This window comes from Nannobrachium achirus (assembly GCF_963921795.1).
Source record: "Nannobrachium achirus genome assembly, chromosome: 16".
Classification (NCBI taxonomy): domain Eukaryota; kingdom Metazoa; phylum Chordata; class Actinopteri; order Myctophiformes; family Myctophidae; genus Nannobrachium; species Nannobrachium achirus.
In genome coordinates, this window is record NC_137823.1 from 8,067,795 (window position 1) to 8,086,940 (window position 19,146).

A 19,146-nucleotide genomic window follows, 5' to 3' on the forward strand; every position below is an offset into this window, starting at 1 on the left:
ACCAAACATTCCTGACCCGGTGGAGACCTGCGCTCGGACGAGCACTTCTTCTAGTTTGGGCTTGTTTCTGGCAGAGGTGGAAAAAGTACTCACAAATCAACACTAGTTTCCACAGACCGGTTTGTTTATGTTCTGAACCTCTTAAACCCTTTATGGCTCTATGACCGGAGCAGTTCCCCAGGGCTGTGTACTCGGTCCTCTGACCGTTCTCCCAACACAGCAGAGATAAAAGTGTGAGCTGAGCTTTTAGATCGTTTTCCAAATCCTGTCTCAAAGTATTTTCTGCATGCATAAAACATGACTAGGTTAGAGAGAACCACAGCCATTCAGCTGTGAGAGGAAGACATTTCTGTAGCTTGTTTTAGATTGTGTGTGTGTGTGTGTGTGTGTGTGTGTGTGTGTGTGTGTGTGTGTGTGTGTGTGTGTGTGTGTGTGTGTGTGTGTGTGTGTGTGTGTGTGTGTGTGTGTGTGTGTGTGTGTGTGCGTGCGTGCGTGCGTGCGTGCGTGCGTGCGTGCGTGCGTGCGTGCGTGCGTGCGTGCGTGCGTGCGTGCGTGCGTGCGTGCGTGCGTGCGTGCGTGCGTGCGTGCGTGCGTGCGTGCGCGAACAACACAACCCTCTAATGTAGCTGCTCTTTCATCACAGCAGCCCTGAGGCCAACACAACCACACACACACACACAAATACACACATGCGCGCGCCGACACAACACCAGGATAACACACTGTCATTAACCACTATTGGTAACTAAGTGCAATAGTCTCCAATAGTCTTTTGTACTTTCACTCGAGTATAGTGTTGAATTCAGGCCTATAATGTTGAATTCACAGCGCAGCACTAGTGCTTTTTTTTTTGAAGATATATATATATATATATATATATATATATATATATATAATATATTAAAGCAAACATACCGTATGCACTCAAATATTTGCTTCTGGGTTGTCCCTGGAACAACATATTTTGAGATGGGGGTCCGTGGCCAAAAACATGTCATTTTGGGGGTCCGTCACATGAAAAAGTTTGAGAGTCACTGACATAGAATCATGTGTTTTTCAAAAGCATTAGAAGGATTTAGAAGACATGTATAGAATCGGGTCACTGCACGAATTGTCAAGATTTTTCAAAAGACCTGGCTGGAACATTGGATTGCTGGAACTCTAGATTTGAACCACTTTAAGCATTATTTTATGCTTTAAAGGAATTATATGTAACTTTAAGACTATTAAAAAATGTGTATATTCATTTTTAGCAGTCATTTCCCTTCATCAGTAACTATATTATTGTGCTGGGGTGTTTCCTTGCAGAAAGACACATCCCCTGGCTGTATTTCTGTTCTGTTCCACTGTTTATGTTGACATTAAATGTCAACAGAAACAGTGGAGGGACGTTTTTGTCAGGGGGAGCTCAGACAGAACTCTTTATTGCTCCCTTTGAACATCAACAGGATTTTGCACAAAGGTAATTGATTGGGCCATTAAAGTGTCAAGTCCTCGTTACTGTTCTCTTTAATCAATGAAAGCATCAAAGACAATAGGGCCTTTCTGTGTGGAGTTTGCATGTTCTCCCTGTGTCTCCTAGGGTTGATACCCTCACAAAAACATGCAGTAATCCTGGTCTCAAAATGCCTCCCCCTGGCCAGCCGGGGCACTTGATGGAGATGGAGGGGAAAGGAACTGGTTGGAATAACGTGTTCCTTCCACGCGCTACGTCCATCCCGGGGAAATCCCCCCTGTCAGGTGAAAAGAAACAACTTGGACTACTCATGCATTGAAGGAAGCATGAGGTCAGTCCGTTGTCTCCCCAGGTGCGGCAGAGGGAGAGCAGAGCCCAGGATTACATAGGCAATTGGCACTGGGTGAAAATGGGTTGCAAAATTGTGGGATAAAAATTAGAAGAAAAAAGAAAGCATCAAAGACAACTACCTGTTTGATGCCTGTCCTGGAGGGGGGGGGGGGAATGTTTTTGTATACACACAAGCTTGCATATTAATAGCTTTAAGGACCCCCAAAATGACATGTATTTGGCCACGGACCCCCATCTCAAAATATTTAGTTCCAGGGACCCCCCCAGAAGCAAAATTTGAGTTACAAATGTTCGCTTTAAAAATACATATATTCAAAGATTTGAAGACATTTTCATGACTTTTCAAAAATAGCAGATTCCTTACAGTAACAGCGATAATTTTAACCCAACACTGAATGACAGCCTGCTTCTCTCTCTCTCTCTCTCTCTCTCTCTCTCTCTCTCTCTCTCTATGTCTCTCGTGCTCTCTCTCTCTCTCTCTCTCTCTCTCTCTCTCTCTCTCTCAGCTTTCATTCACAGTGTCATGTATCACACTATAGTAGCTACAGCCCGCAGATGTGTGTGTGTGTGTGTGTGTGTGTGTGTGTGTGTGTGTGTGTGTGTGTGTGTGTGTGTGTGTGTGTGTGTGTGTGTGTGTGTGTGTGTGTGTGTGTAGTGTGTGTGTGGTAGGTGTCGATGTGCGTCAGTGAATTTCATACGGTAATAAAAAAGATGAGGGGGCATCGCCATAGCTCACCTGCTACGAGAGCTGACACACACACGCACACACACACACACGCACGCACGCACGCACACACACACACACACACACACACACACACACACACACACACACACACACACACACACACACACACACACACACACACACACGCACACACACGCACACACACGCACACACAGTGCTGCTATAAAAAGCCACCTTGTTGAACATGCTGTTAGGAGGTAATGATACTGAAACCAAGGTTGATGCACTGCATAGCACTCAGAGTCGCTACAGGCAGGCTGCTCAGTGTTATTATTCATGAATGAATGGTTTATTAACTACAGGCAGGCTAATCAGTCCTTTGTTACTAGTGTTATTAAAACCCATTCAGAACGGGTACACATTATTGTGTATCATTATTCTATGCTTTAGCTATTGAAAAATAGCAGATATACAAGCTTGGTGCCGCGCTGCGAGCTTGTAGATCTGCTATTTTTGAAAAATCTTGAAAATTAGAATTTTGACCCGATTCTATAAGTGTCTTTTGAATCCTTCTAAGATTTTTTGAAAAACCTATGTTTTCTATGTCAGCAATCTGGCCAGCCATCGTCAAAGAAAAGGTCCTTTTCACCTAACTGGAGCTCAGTTAGTCTGTTCTTGAGAGACTACTATGTCAGTGGTTCTCAAACCTTTTCATGTGAAGGACCAACATTATATTTATTTGGCCACGGACCCGCATCTCAAAATATTTAGTTCCAGGGAACACCCAGAAGCAAAATTTGAGTTACAAATATTTGCTTTGAAAATACATAAATTCAAAGATGTATTCAAAGTTGCTATCTTTCACTGGTTAAAGCATTCAATAATTCTAGGCCTAAATGAATGTATGAATACGCTACAGACAGGCTAATCAGTGCTTTGTTACTAGTGGTACCCATATATGGAGATCCATGTACTGTATATGGAGATATGCTGTGAGAGCCCAAACATCAGTTATTCGTTATGTGAAAGTCCTATGCCATCTATGACATCATACCCTTTTATCCCCATACATGGAGATCTGTAGAACCAGCCACACAGATATGGGCTGTCTTGGCCATCTGTCTTGGCCATATATGAATTATGTTAGTTTGGTATGTGGCCTCCATATATGGGCATTCCCATATGAAGTCCTGTTAGATATGGGCTTAATATTGATGAAATCAGGGAACTCCATATATGGGCATAAAAGGGATTCAGTTAGTGTGATATCACAGTGAAGCCAGAGCGTGATCTCAGAGCTGCAAACCCATTCTGTTAAGAGTGGTTCCACTGACATCACAGTGACGTCAGAGCATGATGTCAGAGCAATAAACCCATAGAACCACAGTGTAAGGCGTGACAGACAGACAGCGATACGGACAAGCTGTGACCGTTCACATAGTAGTGCTGTGCTTCCAGGAAGTAGAATAGTGCTCTTCCAGGAAGTAGAATAGTGTACTTCCAGGAAGTAGAATAGTGCTCTTCCAGGAAGTAGAATAGTGCTCTTCCAGGAAGTAGAATAGTGTACTTCCAGGAAGTAGAATAGTGTGCTTCCAGGAAGTAGAATAGTGTACTTCCAGGAAGTAGAGTGTACTTCCAGGAAGTAGAAGAGTGTGCTTCCAGGAAGTAGATTGTACTTCCCAAGCCCCCAGAATCCTGGGGGCGCCCTGAAGCAAAAAGTACATGGTGGCCGTTTGAGGTACTGCAGTTGGGGCTTCTATTCAAACAGTTAGTTCAGTTGAGGCAGATAGCCCCCCGCTACCCCCGCCTCCCCGTTTCTCGCTCCCATACCACGCCCCGACCGTCGCGATTGGCTCAGAAGCCAAATAGTAGCCCCACTACGTCACGTTTCAGAGGCGTTTCAAACACGGAAGTACGCTTCATGCGCTGGGTGAGCAACTCAATGCAAGTGGACGGGCGGGGATATCCGGTGTCCTCTCTATTCTTATTATAACTCTGGTACTTCCAGGTGCTTCATTCGCTGGGTGAATTAACTCTCACCATTCCATTATAACTGTATGGACTGAAAGGGCACATCTGCTACAATAGCACTTTCTGTCACAACTGTCTGAAAACACACTGGACTGAGAGGGGGGGAAGGGGAGTATATATATAGACCTGAGTGGGTGGTCACTGATTATACCCTATAGGACCTGATAGACACACAGCATGGATGCACGCACACACACACCCACAGACACGCATGTACAAATGCACGCACGCACACCCACACGCACACACACACACAGAGGCAGAGGAGGAGGGAAGCCTGAGTGACAGACCCACAATCCAGCTGACGTGTATAGAAACAGGTTACCATGGCAACTGGACCTAGAGAGAGAGAGAGAGAGAGAGAGACAGAGAGAGAGAGAGAGAGAGAGAGAGAGAGAGAGAGAGAGAGAGAGAGAGAGAGAGAGAGAGGGGAGAGACAGACATAAGAGAGAGAGTAAATGAATAAATCAAACATGAACAGACAGACAGACAGACATCATGACAGTATGGTGGACTGTTGAAAGCACTGTTAGTTTGCACTGGTGGTCTGAAGACTCACCTCTTCAGACTCGCCTCCCACTTAGCTTAGCTTTAGTCCTTAACCTATACCCCTCCATGACCACGCGTCATTTAGGTCAGCGGTTCTCAACCTTCTCAAGTCGCGACCCCCCAAATAATCATATTTTAAGATTTTGAACAACCCCCCCCCCCCCCGTGCGTAAGACAGAATTGACGACCTCCCTAGCCCTGCAAGGCCCGAATTAATTTCTACTGGCCAAAAAAATTGAAAAAAATCAGATGGTGTTGTAGGAGTCCTAATCACAGGAAAATGTAATTTAGAAAAATGAATAATGTTTTTGTAAGGTTTTATAGCCATAAATCATAAATCATAAATCATGCTCTAATTTGCATTTTGGGGATATTTTTCACAATATTAACATATGCACGTGTTCTAGACATTCTAATGATCACGAAAAAAAAAATTACAGGCATTTTACTTATGTTTTAGTGAGGAATAGCTTCAGTTAAAAAGTGAGATGTTGTTCGTCCAGACGCTGGAATTTCAACTTCTCTGGGAGGTGTGAATGTCAGCCACTGTGGGCGGTATTTATATGCAAATATCGTGGCCAATGGCATTGTAATACTAAACAATAGGATTTAATGGTGATGTTAATGTGAAAAAAGAACAGGAAAACTATTTTTTTTTAAATGATTTAAAAAATGTTGCCAAAAAGCAACGCTGGGCCTTGCAGGGCTAGATGTCAGCTGTGCGTGCGCTCTCCACTCTGTCACATTGACAGGCTGGGCAGACAGACAGACGTGGTAACAGTGGCCACCAACTTTATCCTGTTGGATCCAACATTAACCCATTTAGGGCCTAGAATTATTGAATGCTTTAACCAGTGAAAAATAGCAGATATACAAGCTCACAGCGCGGCACCGAGTACCGCGCTGCGAGCTTGTAGATCTGCTATTTCTGAAAAAAGTCGTGAAAATGTGTGCAAATCTTTGAATATAATGTATTTTCAAAGCGAATGTTTGTAACTCAAATTTTGCTTCTGGTTGGTCCCTGGAACTAAATATTTTGAGATAGGGGTCCGTGGCCAAATTCATATCATTTTGGGGGTCCTTCACATGAAAAGGTTTGAGAACCACTGACATGGTCTCTCAAAAACAGACTAACTGAGCTAGATTTAAGTGAAAAGGACCTTTTCTTTGACGATGGCTAAGCCAGATTGCTGACATAGAAACATTGTTTTTTCAAAAAACCTTTGAAGGATTCAAAAGACACTTATAGAATCGGGTCAAAATTCTAATTTTCACGATTTTTCAAAAATAGCAGATCTGCGAGCTTGTATATCTGCTATTTTTCAATAGTTAAATAGGAATTAGGATTATTATTATTATTCAATGAGGCTGGTTGCAGTGGAATCTATGCTATTCTATGAAATCCAGAGGTGAGTCATTTTCTGGTTCTGTCCCCAGTTGTCAATGTGATGACGTCATCAAACGATAACGATTTTTACTGAGTCAAGTGGCCAAAATCACAAGGTGACATGCACCGTGGCTTACACGCTCTCGTTGCATAAACGACCAATCAATGAAGGCCTTACACGCGTTCAATGCATAACCCACCAATCAATGAAGGCCTCACACACGCTCACTGCATAACCCACCAATCGATGAAGGTGACGATGAAATGCCAATGCGTGACGCGTCCCAGCGGCCAATCAATGAAGACCAGGGTGAAATGCCACACGGCTCGACCATAGACTGTATAAAAGATATGGACAAAGTGAAGCCATTGGTTTCTATGCAGCGCAAATGACACAATATGGGTCCTTGGCATGGGTGTTGCCATCATAGATTGTAAAGGCACCAGAGGATGCTATTGGCTGCCAACGGTCACGTGCAACCGCAGAGATACATGGGAGAATGTGGTCGGAGCCTCCCGAAATACAGCACACGAAGAAGACCACAGCCAGCTGGTATTAGTTTAGTTGGCCACGGCCCCGACAACTTTATCAACAATTTTAACATAAATGGGACCTTATTTTCACAAAACGCATATAATCGTGATTGAAAGGCAATTTTTTACTAGCGATAGGAACCACAAAGTATTTATGAAAATGTTAATTAAGGTTAGAAAACGAAAGGGGAAAATTAATGGGGTCCAATGGAGAACAATTCTTTTTGCGATCGGCCGGGGGGGGGGGGGGGGGGGGGACGACAGCGCAATTAGCGGCCATTCATAGGAAGTTTTGGTTCCGTATTGGAGTCCTTTTAAATATGCGGAACTATGCCCCTGGGCTCGACCGGTTTTGTTGACAAAACGCCTAACTGATAACAACTGTTTAACCCTATCCCTAACCCTAAAGCCTCTTTTCCACTAACATGGCCCAACACCACACCACTCCATACCGCCCACTTGTGCCAGGTTTTCCACTACAAAGACCTGGGTAGAGTGAAAGTGGTACCAAACGTGGTACTAAAAAGTATCCACTCCAGAGTAGATCTGAGCTAGGCCAAACAGGGGCAAACACTTCATAATGACTGATCACTCACTGACTTTTCATTTAGACCAGCAGGATATAGTTGTAATACAAGTTGTAATATACCGTAGTTGTAATACAAGCACACAACACCTCGTGTCGCGAGGCGTTGTGTGCTTGTAGATTGGCTATTTTCACTACTTGTGTGCGACACTTTCGTATGATGTTGTAGCTGGGGCTTTAATTGACGAAAGAACGTACATATTTGAAACGCAGGGATACGAAGCATCAACACTAACGCCGTCGAATTTAACATTTTCACCAGAAACAGAAACTGTATCAGATACGAGTGACTGACTATCTATCGTAAACGACCCAGAGCAACACCTCCCCGACAATATCGCTGAGACACTTTGTTTATTTTTGGAGCATAATTGGAGCTGTGTGTGTGTGTGTGTGTGTGTGTGTGTGTGTGTGTGTGTGTGTGTGTGTGTGTGTGTGTGTGTGTGTGTGTGTGTGTGTGTGTGTGTGTGTGTGTGTGTGTGTACTGTAGGCCTATGTTTATTTCATAACCTAAAAGCATACCTTTTTAAAGTGTTTTTTAGTGTAGTCATGTTTATTGCATAATCTAAAAGCATTTCTGAAATGTGTGTGTGTGTGTGTGTGTGTGTGTGTGTGTGTGTGTGTGTGTGTGTGTGGTGCAGCATAATCTAAACGGGTTGTTTGACTGTATGGCTTAAATGAGCCATCTGGAGTGAGCGCGCATGCATGCACGCACGCACACACACACACACACACACACACACACACACACACACACACACACAAAGCCATTGTTAATGAGTGTGGTGTAAATTAGTGTTGAACACATCTGTCACTGACATCTGCATTCATTCACTCTAACAATGCTGTCTTCTGATGTGTGTGTGTGTGCGTGCGTGCGTGCGTGCGTGTGTGTGTGTGTGTGTGTGTGTGTGTGTGTGTGTGTGCGTGCGTGTGTGTGTGTGTGTGTGTGACGTGTGTGTGTGTGTGTGTGTGTGTGTGTGTGTGTGTGTGTGTGTGTGCAAGTAGGGTCATGATAGCTGTCTGTGTGTATGTATGTAGGTATGTATCAATTTACAATTTGCAATTTAGGCAGGTAATACATCAATTTAATAAGCAAGATAACATGTCAGTACAACAATATAACAATGCATAGGAATATCAATCTAGAAAAACAATAATATAGGTAGACCACCCACCTAATCAGTAAAAAATGTTATCTAAAACCTAAAAATGCTATCTAGCTTCAGGTCATTGAGGGAAGGGGAGTGTTACAGTAGTGCTATGGATTTCGGTGGAGTTTGAAGAGGTGAGTCTATGTCCTCTCATGAAGCTTGTGGTGCTTCATGAGAGGACAGAGTGGTGACATCTGGATGCATGCTGGAACTAACTGGGCTCCTTTGATAACAGGGAGTGTTTGCCTAGTGTCTCCACCCATGGATTCACTCTCACGTTCCTCCAAGGTATCGGTGTGGACTTCGGCCCATAGGGAGGGAGGTGGAGAAATCAGAAAACCACCGGGCCAATCAGTGTACTGCCCTTCACTGTTCAGTTGAAACGCAGTCGCTGATTGGCCCGGTCATTTTCTGATTTCTCATACTCGTTTCCTATGGGCCGAAGTCCAGACTGATACCGAGAAGGACCGTGTGTGGTGTGAGTGAATCCATGTTCAAAACAATCAATGGAGGGGCGGATCTAACAGATCTTACCGATCTAACAGATCTGGGGCGTCAGTTCAAGACACCAGTGCAAGACACCAGGCATGCGTGCAAGACACGAGTCAAGTTGCCGTACCTTAGCAACAGGGATGATACATTTATCTTAAGAAGTAAATTCTATTTTTTCTACGTTTTTTTGGGCTGGATATGGCAGCCTGGAATGGTTGTTCAAGTGCAGCTAAACTTGGCATGTTAGTAAACGTGCCACAATTAAGAATAATGCATTGCACCTGTGCAGCTAACCTGCGGAACCTGGGAATATACCATATTGTCAAGATGGAGAGAATATAATTGTGGACAATATAATTATGATACCTTGTTAAAGGGACCATTTTGTTGCATTTTTAGTTATTTTACTGTAATTTAACAACATAATAACCAGAACAGATAGACAAAGAGACATTCATGGATTTATATTTAAAAGTAACTTTTATTTCCTCCTCCATACCCAGGGTATGGCAGCTGCATACCCTTGCCATACCCAATTGACGCCCCTGCTCTGTGCTAGCCTGACTGCAAGCGTCAGACTTAACAGGGGGTGGTGTTGTGCAGTCTGGTTTATTAACCAGGCTAGCTCTGTGCCTCAAATTGGAGTCTCTCTCTCTCTCTCTCTCTCTCTCTCTCTCTCTCTCTCTCTCTCTCTCTCTCCCCCAGTAGTAACCCTGTGTCTCTCTCCCCATCCCCAGGTCATCTACGCGTTGAACACTAAGAACGATGAGCATGAGGCAGCCATCGCTACGCTGAAGGAGGCTCACGAAGAAGAGGTTCAGCAGATCCTGTCTGAGACGCGCCAGAAGATCCTACAGGTGGGATATGTTAGTAGAACTATTACTATTACTATTATATTATTATTATTATTACTATTAGTAACCCATTTAAGCCTAGAATTATTGACTGCTTTAACTATTGAAAAATAGCAGATATACTGCGAGCTTGTAGATCTGCTATTTTGGAAAAAAGTCGTGAAAATGTGTGCAAATCTTTGAATATATGTATTTTCAAAGCTAACGTTTGGAACTCAAATTTTGCTTCTGGGGGGTCCCTGGAACTAAATATTTTGAGATGGGTGTCCGTGGCCAAATAAATATAATTTTGGGGGTCCTTGACTTTGCTGACATAGAAATATAGGTTTTTCAAATAAACCTTCGAAGGATTCAAAAGACACTTAATGAATCGGGACAAAATTCTAATTTTTACGATTTTTCAAAAATAGCAGATCTACAAGCTCGCAGCGCAGCACTCGTGCCGTGCTGTGAGCTTGTATATCTGCTGTTTTTCAGTAGTTAAAGCATAAAATAATAATACACAATAGTGTGTACCCGTTCTGAATGGGTTTTTAATAGTATTATTATGGGGGCATGGTGGAGCAGTCAGTAGTGCTCTCACCTCACAGCTAGAAGGTCCTGGGTTCGATACCTGCTGGGTTCATTCACTTACTATACACTATACTATAAAGGGGAAAAAATTACCCCCAAAAGCTCTGCTTTAAGTAGCATGTGAGGGGTCAAACTAGTTTTTTTTTTAATGATTTGGAATCCTTTGCAAGCATTTGTTTTGCATGAAAAACATTCCTTGGTCTAAAAACAGCCCAAAGAAAACTACTAAGAAATGTGACATAGCTCTGTTTACACAATGCAATGCTGTACCCCCTCCAACTATATATATGTTCCCCTTTTTAAACCGTTTTTATTGTATTTTGACACTTGCTTTGGCAAACTACCGTTGTTTTGGGTTGAGATTGGCACATTTCCTGGGGCAATCTGCCCAGATCATGCACGTCACACGTATCTTCTTCTTCTTTTTTACTCTCAAAAAAGCGTCTGCAATGTAGTGCATTTGAAACTAAATTGCAGTGCACATCATGGGGTGATCACTGCTTGCCTCCTGTGAATTGTTTTATTTTTGTTTAATTTATTTGTATTTTGTTGCTGAGTGAGGTCAGCAGACTAAGTGACATGAGTGAGATGAAAAAAACTTGCAAAAAAAAAAAAAAAGTGAAATGTGCCAATGTGAATCAGAAACATCGGTATGTTTTCTCATGGCTATAAAACTTCTTTGAATTGATTTGGATTTTGTGTGTGCGCGCGCGTGCGCGTACGTACGTACGTGTGTGACTGTGTGTGTGTTTCAGTATAAGAGTAAGATCAGTGACGAGCAGGACCTGAAGCGACGCATCACCTCTCTGGAAGAATCCATGGAGCTCCATGAGAGGATGAAGAGACAGGCTCTGGAGGAGTTTGACTCCTACAGACAGAGAGTGGAGGATATGCAGCTCTGCACAGAGGCACAGGTAACCTTTAACCCAGGGGTCTTCAGCGTTTTCAGGCCAAGGACCCCTTAGTTGAGAGAGAGATGAAGCAGGGACCCCCACAGGGACCCTAACCCTAACCTGTTAATAGATATAGTTTCATCGTTTGAGAGCACGATCAACTGTGTCTCTTGTCCTAACTTCTCCTGATCCTTGCTATAGTTGGTTAATTACATTAATTATGTTAATTACCTCAGCCTTATGGAGCTGTCCTAACCCGACATTGACGATATTACGTTGTGTGGAAAACGTTGAGATAATAGCCATTTTGGTTAGAACTGACTGAAAATAACTTTGTCCTGTCCCTGTCCTTGGGGAAGTCACATGCATGGTGTCGTGCCTCTAGCAAGCCTCTTGGCTTTTAAAGCAAGCTTGCTTTAAGCCAATAGGCATGAAACCATGTGACTTCCATAGGGAATGAATTGGACCCCTGGGTGGTGTCCATGTCTTCTCTGCGTTGCAGCACACCCAGCTGGTGTCAGGGACGTGCTGGGCCCCTGATTCAGCCCGGGAAAAAGAGTTGGAGAGGCCCTCATTGCGCGCTATAGAGAGAGATCTCTCTCTATAGCGCTGCTGCTACTCAAAGATTTGCCATTTCAGATCATGACAAGTGACAAGCCAGTGGGCCAATTACCTGAGTTATATTTCGTCATTGTCGGGTAGAAACCTTGTATGTCCAAAACCGTTTGTTTTGTATTTATCATTTTAAAAATGATTTAAACTAGTGAAAACAGCCGATCTACAAGCTACAAGCCGATCTACAAGCACACAACGCCTCGCGGTGTGAGGCGTTGTGTGCTTGTAGATCTGCTGTTTTCACTACTTTTGTGCGACGGCCTGGTATGTTGAAGCAGGGCTTTGCTTTGCGAAAAAAAATTACAAATTTGAAACTTGGAGATACAAGGTTTCTGCCTGACAGTGACGATTTACTTTGTTGGCCATGCACCCAGTCCCCAAAATGGAACGAAGGCCGACATTTATTTTTAATCTTTTCCTAATGGCCGGCCTGGACCGGCGGCCGGGAATGAACCGGCCGTTCGGGAGTTGTCCCGCTTTTCCCAATGGCCAGCACGTCCCTGGTGGCTATGTCTCTAACTCTCTCTCTCTCTGTGTTAAAGCACACCCAGCGGGTGGTGTCCATGTCTTTAACTCCATCCTCTCTGCGTTGCAGCACACCCAGCGGGTGGTGTCCATGTCGCGGGAGGTGGAGGAGATGCGGCGCTCCTTCGAGGAGAAGCTGCGGAGCTTCCAGGACGCCCAGAACTCCTTCCAGCAGGAGAAGAGGATCGCCCTGGAGGAGCTGAAGAACCAGCACCGCCAGGAGGTCCAGGAGCTGATGAGGTCCCAGCAGAACCACAACGCCAACTACAGCAAGGACCAGGAGAAGCTGGGACAACTGCACAAGGCTGAGGTAATTAACCTAATTAATGTAATTAACCAACTACAGCAAGGACCAGGAGAAGCTGGGACAACTGCACAAGGCTGAGGTAATTAACCTAATTAATGTAATTAACCAACTACAGCAAGGACCAGGAGAAGCTAGGACAACTGCACAAGGCTGAGGTACACCAAACATCTAATAATTAACCTAATTAATATAATTAACCTCATTAACCAACTACAGCAAGGACCAGGAGAGGTAAGGACAGCTCCATAAGGCTGAGGTAATTAACTTAATTAACCTCATTAACCAACTACAGCAAGGACCAGGAGAAGTTAGGACAGCTGCACAAGGCTGAGGTAATAATTGACCTAATTCATTAACCTAATTAACCAACTACAGCTAAAACCAGGAGAAGTTAGGACAGCTGCACAAGGCTGAGGTAATAATTGACCTAATTCATTAACCTAATTAACCAACTACAGCTAAAACCAGGAGAAGTTAGGACAGCTGCACAAGGCTGAGGTGGACCAAACATCTATTAACCTAATTTCAGAATAGAAGGAACCAATAATGAATTAACCAGTATTTATGTATTGTAAAATGTGAATTGTACAAAAGTGTACATTTAATATTTAATCTTGGCGTTCAGGCTCTGCTACATTTTCCTCCCTGCTCAGCACAATTAGAAAACCATCATTAACCATTAAGAGCAGGGAGATATTTATACAATGACAACCCCACAAGTTCACTCAGATCAGCCAACACAGGGATGATGACAGAACCCTCGCTAAAAACCCCAGGACAAAAATCCACTCATCCTAGACAATTTGCCCTCCTGGCGCCCAAACTGTGGAATAAACTCCCTGTCGCACTTAGAACTACAGACTCACTCCCTAGCTTCCATTATAACTAGAGACTCACTCCCTAGCTTCCATTAGAACTACATACTCACTCCCTAGCTTCCATTAGAACTACAGACTCACTCCCTAGCTTCCGCCGTGGACTGAAGACTCACCTCTTCAGACTTCACCTAAACCCATTGCACTACTGTAACACTCAATGACCATACATGAAGCTAGTTAGCATTTTTTTAGGTTTAGAAAAGTTTGTATAATTGGCTCAGGAAGCCATATCACAAGTATTTTTACAATCACTTGCTTTTCGATGTGCACAGCACATAGTTTTATTGAGGCAGCTAAACAGCGGCAGGCCACCATTAATTGTGAGTACGACGGGACACCCCCACTTTCATAAAAACGTGATCTGCTCCCCCCCACCTTTTTTGCCGGCCGGAGTGTTTTTTTTTTTCTTTTTTCCTCCCCTGCGCTGCAAGCTGGCTCTCATCAACACAAACGCGTAGTAGGGGCTATTTGGCTACTTATTTCCAGGACAATTTCAAAATAAACATGTTGAATGATCGATTGTATAGATGAAAAAAATTAAATAAAGTCTCTTGTTTTGAAATGCGCTTCTGTGCAGAGAGGAAATGGCTTTCAAAGGACGCCCCTTTTAACTGTAGTCCACCTCTGTCGTCCGTGCGTACTTTGCGTCATGATGGACTCGTGGTGAAATTAACAACACAGGCATAAAGGAATATAAACAGAACACCAAGACAAGACCATGTAGGCTATAAAGGCATTAAACATCGTCTCATCGTCACTCAGTCAGCACTTGGTGAGTCGGTGGCTATATTAGAGTTGGAGTAATGATGGATGCTATGCTGCTGGCTAACACTGTTTGGGCTAGCGTTGTGGACACATTGTTTGGGGCGTTGGGTCCTGAAAATAGCCGATCTAGAAGTTCACAACGCAGCGCGAAGCGACTCGTTGTGAGCTTGTAGATCTGCTATTTTCACTACTACTTGTTTGGGTTTAGTTTCTCTTGGTTCACAGGCTAAAATGGGAACCATCATGCTTGCTGTAGTAGACAGTGGTGTAAAATGAAGTAGAGAGGCAAAGGGAAAGTGTAGTGTGCCGTTCCCGATTGTTTAACCAAAAAATAAACTGCGGAAACCTGAATAAAACACGATCAAAACCGCAAAAAAACGATAGACACGTGCACGCACGCTCTGCGCGCGTGCATGAGGGCGCGGCTATGTCATCCCCCCACTATCTAAGACGCTATAACGCCCCTGGCAGGTATAGTTTCTGTCTCAGAACTATTGCAAGATTTGGTTTCCAGACAGGAAATGGTGGAGAGTCTCGCGATACTAGCTAGTTCAGAAACGTAATTTGTGCTCTTTAGATGCATCTATAAAGTTATACAGCGTACACACCGAAAAGCAACACAGCAGAAAACAATGTGTGACATGTTTTCTTTTATATTCCTGAGCGGAGTATTTCATAAAGGTCTATTTTGTTTTGTTCATGAGCTGTCCAGCCGGCTGTCATAGACTGTAATGTTATTCACAGAACTTCCAGTGTCAATTTGCCACAGAGTGCGACGAATCTGCCGGGTAAGGATTGCAGGGTATAGAAAATTACGTTGGTGTCATTTCCTTCTCCTCTTGTTTCTAGATGGGACACAGGAAATGTGTGGATAGGCAGACAGTGACTTTGGAATGTCACGAGCATTAGTACAATGGAGTCAGGCAAACATCACAATTTGGCTGAAAAATGACTCTGGAATTTTTGCTATGAGGCTTGAACTAACGCTATGGTGTTGTTCCTGTGTTGGCCTGTAGGTGGAGTCGTTGACAGAGAGAGTGGAGGAGCTGAAGCAGGATAAGAAGAGACTGGTGGAAGAATACGAAGCCAAGCTGAACAAGGTGAGACTGAACTTACTTAGTAGTATGTTTACAGTAAATGAACACGGTGAGACTGAACTAACTTAGTAGTATGTTTACAGTACAATGAACAGGGTGCATGGCTCCTTTCCGACAGACACAAACTCTATCTCTTACCCTAACCCTAACCTTCTCTATGGAAGTGTTGCCACTCCGACAATAAGAAGTCACTGTCGGAGTGGCGACATGTCGGAATGGAGAGAGCCAGCTCAATGAACAAGGTTAGACCTTAACTAACTTAGTAATATGTGTACAGTACAATGCCATGCAAAGCAATACAAGTAGCCAGGGATCGCTTCCAATTTCGGGCTTTGATCCGGTCGGGAGCGGAAACAGCGTACGTCATGTTGTAGTCCTCAAAGGACTACACTTTGGCCGGAAAGATCAATAATTCCCCTGCGCTCAAGAACATAATTTTAAGGCCTACCTAATAAACCCCATTGATGTGGCGTAGTTTTCCTTTGGACAAAATCTGTAGGAGTACTGTCCAAAAATGTGTTTTGCAAAGATCACCCTGATGGTGGAACTAGATCAGCCTGATGGTGGAACTAGATCAGCCTGATGGTGGCACTAGAACAGGCTCATGTGAAGATCCAGGGATCCAGGGAGTGTGTGTGCACAGTTTGGCAGCGACCAGGCCAATTAGCTGGTAACAGACGCGCGCACAGACACCCGGACGGACGCACGGACAGCGTGCATGCCTTCGGCATGGCGGAGACAACATCAAAAAATCTTACTTGAAGGACGACTTCACCACTTTTCAACCTATCTTCATATAATTGGTCCTCACTAATGTTCATGCTAAAATAGCGTCATTCTTTTTCACGCGGTCTGTGTCTCTTAGGAGGGCTGTGGGCAGTTCAGAAACCTGCCTACCATTGTTTGGCAGATATTGTTTTAAACAAGATAAAAGAATAAATAAAATAACAATGGCTTCCATCATAACATTGTAACTTTTCAGGAATAGAAAGCCTGCTGTTTCTATTAGCTTGGATTCCCACCGATGATGTCACTGGTAGGCAGGTTTCTGATCTGTCCACAGCCCGCCTATGAGACACAGAGTAGATATATATCGTCGTTGTCGGGTGGAAACCTTGAATGTCCAAGACCGTTCGTTTTGTATGTATCATTTTAAAAATTAACTAAACTAGTGAAAATAGCAGATCTACAAGCACACAACGCGCGTTGTGTGCTTGTAGATCGGCTTTTCAATGTCGGCTAATCAATGTCTTAATTCATGAATAAGTAGGATAGGCATTCACAAGCTTTCAGCTTCAGCCTATTCCTTTTGATCACCTGTAACAATGATTATATGAATGTATGACCTGTATGAAAATATGTGATGATCAAATAAACTAAACTGAACTAAACTTTTGTGCGGCAGTCTTGTATGATGAAGCAGGGCCTTACTTGGTGAAAAAACGTACAAACTTGAAACTTGGAAATACGAGATTTCTGCCCAACAGTGACGATATATATATATATATATATATATATATATATATATATATATATATATATTACTATTTTATCATGAACATTATATTAGTGAGGACCAATTATATGAAGATAGGTTGAAAAGTGGTGAAGTTGTCCTTTAAGTACAGTACTTGAGTAAATGTACTTAGTTATTTTACACCACTGCTTGTGAGTAAACAATAACTATTATTGGACCGATTGGAGAGCCTTTTTTATTTTCTTTCCTGAAAGGTCAGGGTTTTATTCGTGGACATTACAGTACATGGTGTCTGCCTGGGTGTTCAGCCCCAGTTTAGATAACATTGTGATGTTCCTGCTATAGCTTCTAGTCAGGATATGAACGCATATCTGGGTCATTGTGAGCAGAAATGTGACGTTTACACATTAACCCAACCCTCTGTGCAGTGAGACACACAGCTGGCTCAGCGGAACAACCCAAAAAAGAAAGAGAATAAAAAAGGACCCCAAAAAAATGCTGACTCACTCACTTTACCTGGAAGTATTTCTTTTGCATAGTTGACTTTCAACCAAAGTTTGTTTTGGGGGCGTTTTCAGTGCCCCCTCGTGGACGAGAATTCATTGCGACCGAAGGTCGCAGTTTACTATGAGAAATGGCACAGCTTGTCCGTGTCCGTCTGGACGTGTACGCCTTTTTTTACGGTCAATGGGTTTGTCGCTCTGACATCATGTTCTGATGTCACTGTGATGTCAGGTGAACCACTCTTAACAGAATGGGTATGGGCGTAAAAGGGATTGTATCTCCATATACATGGATCTGGTACATGGATCTCCATATATGGGTACCAGGGGTCTCCATATAAGGGTAACTGGTCCAATATACCGGTACATCACTGGCCAGATGGCCAAGACATGGCGCGTCTGTCACGTCACACGTTTCCCCTACTCATATCTCCGCCACCGTTGCCCCGATCCATGCCAAACTTTGCACACACACTCCTTGGCTGCCAAACCACAACCCCATTTCTCACATGGCCCTCTTCTAGTGCCACCATGAGGCCGATTCTAGCAAGACACATTTTTGGACACTGCTCCAACAGATTTTGCCTTAAAATCATGCAAAGCGGAACACAGTATCTCTACAGTCATCTCATCAAAATGCATCTGTCCCATCTAGCGCCACCATCTGGCCGATTTAGGAGAAAAACTCATTTTTGGACACTGCTCCGACCGTTTTTGACCGAAAATCACGCAAAGCGGTACACAGTATCTCCAAAGTCATGTCATCAACATGGATCTGTCCCATTTCCCATATTCCCTCCTCATTGGCTACCATTGCCTTGTAAAGTTTGTGTATGCGACGTGACGGTCGCTTATCTCCCGATGTAGGGAGTCTTAACTGGTACTAGTGGTTAGACATTCCTTTCTTTTCCGCTCCAGGCCCAGGCATTCTACGAGCGGGAGCTGGAGGCGATGAAACGCACGCAGCAGCTGACGGCGGACAACCTGTTGGCATGGAAACGCACAGAGGCGGAGCTCCGGCGGGAGTTCCAGGGCCAGGAGGCGGCCCTTCAGAAGACCCTGGGGAAGCTGCGCGCAGAGCTGGCCCGCGTCAGCGAGGAGGCCCGAGAGAACCGCGACAAGAGCCACAGACTGCAGGGGGCGCTGACCGCCGCAGAGAACAACGTGAAGGTAAGACTGAGCGGGGCCCCCAAAGTTCTTCCCCCCGTTTGTCAAATCCGCCCCTGGACGGCCGGCACTTCACAGGGGGGAATGGTTATCCCGTTCCTGGACGTGTTAGGCAGCCCGTGTGTTCACTTTGAAGACCAGTGGACTGAAGACCAGCCAGTCGTTGGTCTTTTCTTCCTGAATTCACTTCAATCATTGCAGTCCGTCCTACTTTCAACCCTAGAGCTTATCTGAGCCAAACAGACACTTCACAATGTGACGCAC

The 19,146-nt window shown here is 44.0% G+C and overlaps 1 protein-coding gene across 1 annotated transcript in view; it reads left to right on the forward strand.

The window, feature by feature from the left end:
* fam184ab (family with sequence similarity 184 member Ab) overlaps positions 1–19,146 on the forward strand; it is a gene marked incomplete at both ends in the record, with an annotated part of 114,093 nt that overhangs the window by 15,157 nt on the left and 79,790 nt on the right. Inside the window, 5 exon segments of the mRNA XM_080744307.1 lie at positions 9,966–10,085; positions 11,411–11,569; positions 12,759–12,998; positions 15,655–15,738; positions 18,634–18,885. Of these exon segments, the coding sequence (XP_080600433.1) occupies positions 9,966–10,085; positions 11,411–11,569; positions 12,759–12,998; positions 15,655–15,738; positions 18,634–18,885 (855 nt within the window).